At 30.7% G+C, this 11,763-nt stretch overlaps 1 protein-coding gene across 2 annotated transcripts in view; it reads left to right on the top strand.

Moving 5' to 3' along the window:
• Positions 1 to 3,116: 3,116 nt before the first annotated feature.
• Positions 3,117 to 11,763, top strand: part of LOC127708290 (unconventional myosin-VIIa-like) — a 52,929-nt gene continuing 44,282 nt past the window's right edge. Inside the window, exons 1-2 of one of the 2 annotated variants that reach the window (XM_052213139.1) lie at positions 3,117 to 3,189; positions 6,348 to 6,698. In XM_052213139.1, coding sequence (XP_052069099.1) covers positions 6,419 to 6,698 — 280 coding nt within the window. In that variant the 5' untranslated portion in view covers positions 3,117 to 3,189; positions 6,348 to 6,418. Of the gene's footprint in view, positions 3,231 to 6,347; positions 6,699 to 11,763 lie in introns of both variants that reach the window. The other variant, XM_052213138.1, reaches the window with a different exon arrangement.

Raw genomic sequence — 11,763 nt, 5'->3', positions numbered from 1 at the left:
TGTTCGATTCGTCTGATAGATCTTGACCAATTGAACAATTTTACCCCATGTCAGATTTGCTCTAAAAGCTTTAGTTTTTGAGATATAAGCAAAAAACTACATTTGACCCCTATGTTCTATTTTTAGCCATGGCGGCCATGTTTGTCGATGGATCAAAACTTCGGATACAATTTATAAACTAGATACCCTAAGGAACATTTAGTTAAAGTTTGAAGGTATTTGACCCAGTAGTTTCAGAGGAGAAGATTTTTGAAATAGTTTACGACGACAGACGACGACGACGACAGACGCCAAGTGATGGCATAAGCTCACATGGGGCCCTTCGGGCCCCGGTGAGCTAAAAATGAGAAACGAGAAACACTTATGAACCACACCAACAAACGACATATGTATGTCATAATGTATGTACCATGAGAAAATACTTTGAGCAACAGTGTACCATATGAGGGAACAAAGAAGTACCAAGAGACAAGTTGTGTCTAATTTGACTTTAGGATCAGCTTGGATCAGGATGTATTATCTTTACTGATACAGTTTATGAATCATTTAAAACATCTGTTACCAGACCTAACTCTAACACTCGGAGTCATTTACTTCAAACATCATTTACTTTTTATAACACTGTTATTTTCTATAGCACTGACATATTCTAAAAATATGTAGAAGTGGGTGTTATCCCCAATTCTTGGAAAAATAAATGCTGAATCCCAAATTTCCCTAAAAATTAAGTAATCTTTCCTGGATCCCGAATAAAATCAATAATTCCCAAGTCCTGATAAGTGAAAATCCAGAATTCCTGTAAAAATAAAGGCCCATTCCTAATGTTCCACAAAAGATCCTTCCACCCTCATTAATATTAATATATTTTAAAAGAAAAATCGGGGAAACGAACCCAGGGCTAACATGTAATAGAAGTATCACCCCTTTTTGGTATTTAGCTGAATTTAATTTGAATTACCTTGGATCTGTCTCTGAATAACCTTGCCCTGGTGTCATGCAACATTCACTTTTTAATTAAGACGTCAATTGTTTTAAATAGATGCAAAATTACACAGGAAATTGTTTAACTTTAACATATGGTGGACAAATTTGCATACAAGACATGTCACTAACACTTGAAAAGTTTCTGTGTCAGTTAGTGATAAATCTAGCAGCCCTTCTATGTACTTTTTCTATTTTATTTATATCCTTAGTAAAGTCAGAGTCCCAAACTGAACAGAAATATTCTAGTGATGGTCTGACTAAGGATTTATATGCCTGTTCCTTTACTGAAGTGGAACTGATGTTAAGATTCCTTCTGAGAAAACCAGGTGTGCTGTTAGCCTTATTACAGATGTTGTTTATGTATATGTGACTGTGCGATTTTAGGTCTGATTGAATTGTCACACCTACATAATTTGCTTTGTCAACATGTTCAAGAATGTGGCCATGTAAATTGTAATTTTACATTGTATACTACTGAATTTTTACTTCGACTGATGGACAGAACATTACACTTGTCAGGATGAATTGTAGCTTTAAATATACAATACTAATGATCCAGGCACTAATTATGTTGCTAAAATTATCAGAACCAACGTCTGTGTTGATAGAATGACCGGTCATGTCAGGTGATGCCCTTGTACTGAATCTGGGATAATGACATGAAAATCACTTGTTTAAGTATCATACCTCTATTTTCTTTCAACACCCCCGAACAGTGAAATTTTGATCGCGAACAGTAAAATTTTATTACATAATCTGTAAAAATACTCCCACTGTTGGGAAAAATCTGTTAAGAAAGTATCCATTCATTATGTAAAGCTTTCATTATAGCATTTTTTTAACAAATATAGAACTTACAGCTAAATGATTGCTCAAAGGCATAAACCTTGCTACTTAAAAGAAGCAAAAGGTTATTTTTTTTTCAATTTTACTAATAATAAGATACATGTATAATCTAAACCTATAAGTTTAAAATTTTAGTAAAACTATGAAATCACAAAATTTCGAATTTGCTACTTATTTCAGTAATTCCCTGAAATGTTTAAACCCGCTGCATTTTTATGCACTTGTCCTATTAGTCAGGAGCCTGTTGTTCAGTGGTTGTCGTTTGTTGGTGTGGTTCATAAGTGTTTCTCGTTTCTTGTTTTTTTATATAGATTAGATCGTTGGTTTTCCTGTTTGAATTGTTTTACATCTTTTTACATATTGTGACTTGGATGGATAGTTGTCTCATTGGCACTCATACCACATCTTCTTATTTATATTTGTTTTACCCTGTGTCCCATATTGATTTAGTTTGTGCGTTAGTAAATTATGACTGACTTTATCGAAAGCTTTAGAAAAATACATTATAAGTACATCTACTTGTTTTGAATTTTCAATGTATTTAGTGACATCATCTATAAATTCCAAAAGCTGAGTTTCACAAGATCTATTTTTTCGAAAACCGAGTTGAAGGGAATACAGGATGTTGCGGGGCCTGATGGGGGGGGGGGGGGGGTCTCATCACGATTAGCGAGTTGATTTTTTTGTCAATCACGATTCACAGAAAATAAATTTCCATGATCACGGATCACGAAAATATAAAAAAAAAAAAAAAATCTGTAGAAAAACGGATCACGATAGCGAAAATGCGCCGATCACGAAGAACGAAAATAACCCATCAGGCCCCTCGATGTTATATGTTGCCATATATTTCTATTCTATAGCAACACCTGCCTCATATTCTTTTGGTGTAACATTAAAACATATTTTTTTTAAGTTTGTAACTGTGTAAATTATATCTTGAACTATACATTACTTTCATACAGCTGCTTTTATATCATATACAACATGTCTTAATGTTGTGATGGTTGTGAAATCTTCAAATAGTAACGGAAGTAAACAATACCGAGGTAAAGTACAAATCAACAACTGAACAAGGGTGAAAATCGAAAAAGCAGAATATAGACTTATTTATATAATTTTTGAGGCTTTAAATCAAAGGTGAACTAATAACTATTTGTTGCAGTTAATTTGCCGTTTTTGTAATTCACATATCATGCATTCAATTAAGGAGTGGCATAGTATTCAGTGGCATACTAAAACTATGATAAATACGGAAATTCAAGATGTTCCGTCATCGATTTTAGATGTTATACACTTTTGATTAGAAAGAAAAATAATAAACACAGAAAATAGCAAGCAATCAATTCATAGAGAGGTGTAAGCAGTTTAACATTGTATTATAGTTTTCTATACAATTGGTACGCATAAAGTTTAAAGCAAGAAACAAATGATTATCGGTTCATTGCATTTTTATCACAGTTATCTTCATCTACTCTGTCACTAAGTTACTGACTAAGTTCCTTGGATCAAGGATTTGTATAGTATTGTCTTACTATACAAATCCTTGCTTGGATAAATCTTTCAAAAGCTTTTGACTGTCTTATCACAGTAGCGTAGGAGTTGACTCACATCTATAGTATAAAAGTTTAGTTCAGTCTCGTTAATTAGCAACAAGGAGCGACATTTAGCATCAAGAAAGTGTCTATACTATTAAACTGTTAAAATGATCCAAAGATTTCCCCGAAAGTGGGCCAAAACACTAAAAAATATCCAAAACATAAAAAAATATCAATACCACTTATCTATAAACATTAAAAGTATCCTTTCTAGTGAAAAAAAAGTTTTTTTTAACGTGAAATACATTTTTGTACCAAGGAAACTACTTTTCACAATGTTTACACAATGTCAATGTTTGCTCCCTTATGACAAGCTCTAATTTTCACAAAATCTAAACAAATTGTAAATAATTCATCAAAGGCTAATACTGGAAAAAGTAGACACCTAAACTAAATTCTCAATGGACAAAAAGAAACAATTAAGCATAAAGCTTTATTTAAAGTCATGAATACATATAACAATACAACAAGCTCTGCAGAGCTTTTAACAAATGTTTAACTGACACACACATATATATATTATATATATATGCATACATATGATAAACACAGGACATAAAACATATAAAACAGAAAGCACATCATGCATTTAGCATAGCATAAATACTGTTGTCAAAGCACAGCAAATTATAGCAAATAATAAGCAAATCAAAGCATATACAAGTGAACATAAAATGCAGACAAACTGACATTCATGCAGTAGCTTATAATCATCAAAAGAATTTGAAGCATTTACAACAAGTTTAATAGGTATGCAACAAAACTATAAAAGCCAGAATAAATAAGTATATATATATAAATAAATATGTGGTTCATAAGTGTTTCTCGTTTTTTATATAGATTAGACCTATGGTTTTCCGGTTTGAATGGTTTTACACTAGTAATTTTTGGGGCCCTTTATAGCTTGCTGTTCGGTGTGAGCCAAGGCTCTGTGTTGAAGACCGTACTTTGACCTATAATGGTTTACTTTTATAAATTTTGACTTGGATGGAGAGTTGTCTCATTGGCACTCATACCACATCTTCTTATATCTATACATGTAGATATATGTTCTTCCACTCACTAAGATCTGCAGGAGGAACACTGATATGAACTGCCCACCCAATTTCCAACCAAACTTTTAAACTGACCCACAGGCATTTCTTCCCTCATCTTACTTGGTAATTTTGATTTAGTTAAAAAAGCTTTTGGTATATGTATGTGCTACAATAATCCTCATAAATACAGGGGCAGATCCAGAAGCTCAATGTCTGGGATGGCACCATGAACATGATGAAATAAAAATTAGATAATTGTCTAAGATATGTATATATGAGATTGTGGGTTGTAGTGGTGGTGGTGGTGGTGGTTGTGGGCGAAAAGTTGGAGGGGGGGGGGTGGGGGGTCGGGTTTCCATTTATGTATTTCTATGTCCTTTATATTCTTTTTTAACCATTTCACTCTATTCTTATTTTTCTGCCAATTGTTTTGTATTTTGTATTCTATATTTCATCACCCCTTTATTCTGTTTTCTACATTTTTCTGTCTCGTTTTTTCTTCTTCTAATCTTTACTTGTTTGCCCATTGTTTTCTAATCTGTAAACCCCTTTATACCCTCATACATGGTAACCCATTCATACCCTAATACATTGTCATTGAAACAAGATAAATATACATATATTACTGTATTATGTTATAAATTATGTCTTATAAAAATACAATATCATTTTATTAATGATTATATATAAGGCAGTTAAAGACACTGATCATTCAAATTTGTTTTTGGTGGGGGGGGGGGGGGGGGGACAAATGTTTTTTTAACTAAATTGTGTGTTTCCATTGTTCCATTGAAAATAAGGGAAAAAAGGAAATATGGCATTCATTTAAAAAAAATGATTATTGAAAAAAACAGTTTATTGTTGAATAAAGTCTGATAAAAAAGCATTCTCAAGAAACCATGATGTGAGTGTTTTGTTATAAAAACATATCCCATATTCTGGACACTAAAAATCTTTTTGTACCTATTCTTTAAAGACTTATTTTAGTTGGTAATTTCTTTCTTGATCAGCAAAGTTTTTACATGTAAGTCTTAATCCTGCAATATTGTATCTGAACTAATTTAAATATTCGTATTCCAATCAGCATGAACATGTAGTTTACATAATAGACATTACACATAGATGTCAATATTTACACACCCATCGATAAGTTGTCATAGATCACACATGTTGAAGCAGGGGTTAATTATCGGCAGTTTGAGAAGTCAAATCAAGCTGTGACTAAATTTCCGCTCTAGATAATCAGATTCTGTAGCAATAAAGTTATGTTAAAAAACATTTTGGTGGTCCTGTCTGGGGGAGGTGCTTGTGCCCAATGTAGTTGTCTTGATGCCTTTTTGCAAATATTAGAAATATGAGCATCAAACTTTAGCTGGTAATCAATTGTTACACCAAGTAGTTTAAATTCTTTTTAACAATGTATAATATTGCCATCTAAATTAAAAGAAATATTTTTATTTTTTGGTTTTCTTGACAATGGCTATTGCCTGAAACTTGTCAGGGTTGGCCTTCATATGATTTAAACTAAAAACTGTGTACTGATTGATACTTTTAAGTCTTAGATACATGAATTTATTTTATTAGTTGTTATTGGCTTTGTACTAGCTGTCAGTAACTGTGTCAGTACTCTCAGATCTGTACTTAGTGTCCTTTTTGTTGTAGGGATGTATAAATACCTTGCCATGTCTGGTCTGTGTTTTGGATACTTGGGTTTTCTGCTTTGTATCAATCTGATGAGTTAAGCCCTTTTCAACTGATTTTTATAGTTTGTTCATGATAGTTTTATTTCATTTTTTTATTTTAGGTTTTAATGAAATATAATTTGAAATCATTCTTTCCTATCTTGGCATCTCTTAACAATCTATCTTCAATGATCTTACAGATTGGAGTTGCAGTCTGAATTGAAATTCAACGATAACTTTGGTAGTTTGTGCTGAATTGGTTCGAAATATAATGGGAGAATCATCAAATGATAGTGATGCAGCAGCTTCATCAGAAACATCAATCTGGTCCATGGGAGATAACCCATACTGGTATGACACACAGGATATTCCATCTGCAGAGATACCTCATTTAGAAAGGGAATTTCAATCAAACAGTCAGTATTATGACAGTGATATAATTTCTTCATCTACAGAAACTTGGTCATGGGGAGACAACTCATCCTGTTATTCTACATGGACCAATGGTAGTTCTTCAGACAGCAACATATCAGACATGCAGAAACTAAGAGGTAAAATTTATGACATAAAAAAAAAAGATTTATATACTTTTAATTACTTGAAACTTTAAATTACTTGAATATTTCACTGGTATGTTTTTACGTTGACAATAGTTATTAGTCTGTTTAAAAAAAAATATAGTGTGCAGGAACACTTGGTATCGATCCATCATGATCTTTTAAAAATTTTCCACTGATAAAGAAGATATATAATCAGGAATAATATTTATATAAGGTGATTTATCAAAAATATTCATTTCTTTTAAACAAATTTTTGTGATTGTTCAATTCCTGTTGAAGCTTAAGATAATTCAGTTTTTTCTAATATCCTCTGCAACCACAAAGACAGTCTGAACCAAACTTTATAGCAGGAATAATATTTAATTAGAAAGTTTTTTTTAAATCCTTGATTGGTATATGTATTATCCAATACAAAATTAATGTTGAATTAAAAGTTAATTTTCAGTTTGTTATTGATCTGAATTTTGATTTGAATTTGATTTGAATAATGACTGCATGACTGTTAAATCATCTACAATGAATTGGATCTAATTTGTATGCAATATAGCAATGGTACTGCTAGACAGGTGAGCAGTATAAACTTTGTGAAGTGTAGATGTAAATACTGCTCATCAAAATGAAGAGTGTATCTCTTAACCACTTTCAAAACTAAAGGGCACTATAGGCTTAGATTTAACAAATGCATCTCTAGTATATGCCTGAAGTCTTTCTCCTGTACAATTTGAATCTATAAAAATGTTTGAATTTTGTTGCCATCAGATGATAAGTCACCTCTCATAGTACGGTTGTATATAATTCTTGCAGATTTAATTTTACATGTAAGTATGTGTTTAAAACTGTTTGGCATGGTTTTGGAGTAACATTCACTTGTTGTTTGTAGCTTTATTGTGTCATTGTAGATTTAAGGTTTTGAACCAAACTAATGGATGATATTGAAATGATTTTACAATGATACCTGTCCAACATGAACTTGTTTGGAACAATGATTTGTTTTGATAAGAATTGTCTCTTTTTTTTTATACAGTTATGAATAGAGATAATCTATCAGGGACAGAATTGTTAAAAAAATCAAGTGCTACTTGCCGTTATTTTAATCAAAACTTTCAAACACCTCCTTATGTTTTAAACCGATATTTGTGTTTTTGTGGAAACTATAGTAGAAAGATAGAAACTATTAATAGCAAAATTGATCAGCAGGTTAAAATCTACTAATGAGTCAACATAACAGAAATCATAGGTCAAGTCCTTTATTCCACTCATGGCAATTTTGGATAGCTATTACTGGTATATACTCCTATTTCAGATTACTATGATAAACGCAAAAGTGGTACTCTGTAATAACTTTATGGAAAAATTGCATTAGATTTTTTTTGCAACCTGTTGGTCAGTTTGAACATTATTATATAAATCTTCATTCAAACTATAGAACTTCCTTTTATAGTTGAACCTCTTAAAATAAAATGTGCTGTATATCCAAAAACTGTTCAGAGTTCTCATTGAAACATGCCTCATACAGATACCAGTATATTAATAAAAGAATGATTACCAAGGCTGGAATTCCAGCAGATCCACATGCAAAATAGTTTCTCTTTTATTACTAGACTGTGTCCTTTTATTGGTTGAATCATTATCATATATGTTTTAACATTATTAAAAGTTTAAGTTTTTGTCGAGCCTGCGACTTTTGTCGCAAAAGCGAGACATAGTGATCCTATATTCCGTCGTCATCGGCAGCGGCTGCGTCCACAAATATTCACTCTGTGGTTAAAGTTTTTGAAATTTTAATAACTTTCTTAAACTATCCTGGATTTATACCAAACTTGGACAGAAGCTTGTTTATGGTCATAAGATAGTATCCAGAAGTAAATTTTGTAAAAAAAAAATCCTGTTTATCCGTATTTTATTTATAAACGAACTTAGTTTTTCTGCCAGTTAACATTACATTCACTCTGTGGTTAAAGTTTTTAAAATTTTAATAACTTTCTTAAACTATCCTGGATTTCTACCAAACTTGGACAGAAGCTTGTTTATGATCAAAAGCTAGTATCTAGAAGAAAATTTTGTAAAAATTTATTTCCTGTTTTTCCATATATTACTTATAAATGGACTTAGTTTTTCTTCCAGTTAACATTACATACAGTCTGCAGTTAAAGTTTTTAAAACATTTATTAGATTCATAAACCATCCTGGATTTTTACCAAAGCTTCTTAAAATCAAAAGATAGTATCTAGAGGAAAATTTTTAATAATTTTTTCCCCATTTTTGTTGAGCCTGCGACTAACAGCAAAAGTAGGCGAGACACTGGGTTCCGCTGAACCCTTACAAATTTTTAGGAATTAGCATCATTCATTACAATAAGTATGGTTTTATCAATATTTGGGAGGAACTAATTTTTACAATTACCTGCTGTGATTTCCTTCAAATTTGTTGTAACCATAGCTGCTGAAACAATTTATAATTTCCCTATTTGTTTAAAAGAATTAAGTTATAATAGGTGTTCAATGTAATGTTTGGCTCTGGAGTAAGCATTTCTACTTCAAAAATAATGCTAGTAGTCCATGTCTCTAATGCATAAACAATACCAACCATGAGAAACATTTTGACCCTTCTCCATTATTGTTGCAGCCAATTGAAAGGAAAAGATTTTTTAGTGTTACATCTTTTAACAATTACAATGATGAACAAAGATGATAAAATGAATGTTATGTTACATTTTGACAAATAACAATTCTTCACTACTACAAAAAAATAAAGTTTGATAAAAAATAGTTAATGATTACAGTTAAGTGACACATTGAGTCAATGTACTGTTGAAAGTGATTGTGGTGTGGGATCCATTGTTTACCTCATCAAAGGACATGTCATTGTTACACGGTACATTAACCTCTGTGTATATACTACATAAATTATCATACAAACTATTTACTTACAAGGCTGTTTCATTTTCTATTTATTTCAAATTAATTAGAATGAATTTCCTGTTTTGGTGAAACCACTGTTTATTTACAACACATTTTAAAATAATTACTTGCATAAGAGTTTCATTTGGCAGAGAATATTAATTCCTTCTCATTCTTCAATGGAATTAACATTTTGGGGGAACAGATATTCAGACAAATATTTTGATTTTTCCTGTCAAAAATAAAAAGATGCATCAAACTTATTTGAATTATTAAGTAGCTGTTGATATACCCCACATCTCATGTACTCATATGTTACATCTTCTAGCAAAGATTATTTTACTGAAATGTTGTAAGATAAACCAGAAGTAAAGTTGTTTATCTTATCTTATTGTATTTTTTATTTTAATAATTATTTGGTGTTCCCATAGGAAATACATAGAATATGTCAGTTTTCTTGTATAGAAGTTAAAATTTTATCACATAGTCGGCAGCAATTCCAACTTCAAGTTAATTTCAGTTAATTTTTTTGCCTTATTTTAATCACTTATATTTCTACTGTAAACTTCTAAATGTAAATAAGAGGATCTGGAGATGTTGGATATATAGCAATGAGACAGCAACACAACAAATAACATAACAAAAAGGATCTATAGGGCAACATACATTTAATGATTTTTCAACAAGTATATTAAACTCTTAATCTAAGGAGTTAATGAAAATTAAATTAATTTCATTCTTGCACAGAAAGGTGTTTATAATTTTCATTTTTTGTAGAAAATGGACATTTGCTTCATTCCATTTGATAAACACATAGATTAAATTTTGGGTTTGCCTTTTTAAAACAAACCTTTTTTACAATGATTTTTTTTCAAACGCAAACGTGTTAAAATGAAACTTTCTGCTCCAAATAATAAAATTTTGCATTAATTGTTAGAATATGATACAAGTAAATGTGTATCTGCAGTGGGGAAAACAATTATAATAATAGCATTTGGTTATATTTTTCTTGTATGTCTAATATAGTTATATAAATACTATACTATAATAAAATAGCAATAAAAGCACTATTTCTTTGTTATCTTGTTTTGCCCAGTATTTAATGAGATTTTTATCCCATGTACATCCACCCTTTATCTTTTTTTTTTTGTAATTCATGACCATATTTTGATATACAAATTTCATCAGAAAATTATGGAAATGTCTGTATGTTTGCTTACTGAAACAAATGTATACCAGTATTATGATGTATTCACATTTTCAATAAAGATGGAAGAAAAAGAACTTTGGTCAGTCATATTAAATGCATGATTTCATAAGGAAAATATATCAAAAGATGGACTTAAATGGTAAAGAAAAATCAGTGGGCAATTACAATTAAATTGATATCCAGGTACATTCACAGGATTGGACAGTTGATATAAATGCTTTTATCAGCTACTTTAATGTTCAAAATTTACATTCTCTTCTTGTGAGTTTCAGGTAGGAATTTTTCTTTAATGTATATAAGAATAAAAGTAATAATAAATATACTGCCTATAATAATTGAAAACTATGTAAAAGAGAACTATTATTCTTATTTTATTATGCAGTAATAAATATGGTACAATTTTTTGGAACTTATTTTGTTCCATACTTTGATCATTGAAATTAAAGGCTAATGAAGAATAAATGTGTCTATAGCTCTTTTTATGTAATTGGAATGTAACTACTTCTGCATGATTAATTTGATCAAATTATTTAAGCTAGGACACAGTTTTAAACACGACAAATAAAATAATATTTTTGGACCGATTTGTTCCTCAGATTTAAAGTTTTTATTAAATTGAATGCAAAGTCAAACAGGTCATAAAGAAGTTAATAAGTATTTGTACAGATTTTGCATAAGTATTTAAATGTATAATACCCTGAAGGAAATTCTGACATACAGTAGTTATTCAACGTGTTGTAAGACCAGATAGAATTATCAGCTTTGTTAAACTTGGGTAGACAAATCTATTGTGGTAATTCTCAGTTTTGATCTGTCCCATGTGAACTATGACAAGTTATCATTATATCAAATTTTCACTTATTTTAGACCTTCTGTGAACTTTTCAAGTCAGGATTACGTTAAAGCTGTTGTTATTTGCATGTGGTCTTGAGAAAATAATCATTGA

The sequence above is a fragment of the Mytilus californianus genome, unplaced genomic scaffold (genome assembly GCF_021869535.1).
Source record: "Mytilus californianus isolate M0D057914Y unplaced genomic scaffold, xbMytCali1.0.p SCAF_7, whole genome shotgun sequence".
Classification (NCBI taxonomy): Eukaryota; Metazoa; Mollusca; class Bivalvia; order Mytilida; family Mytilidae; genus Mytilus; species Mytilus californianus.
The sequence above is the reverse complement of the archived record's forward strand: the minus strand, read 5'-3'. Positions and strand labels throughout refer to the sequence as shown.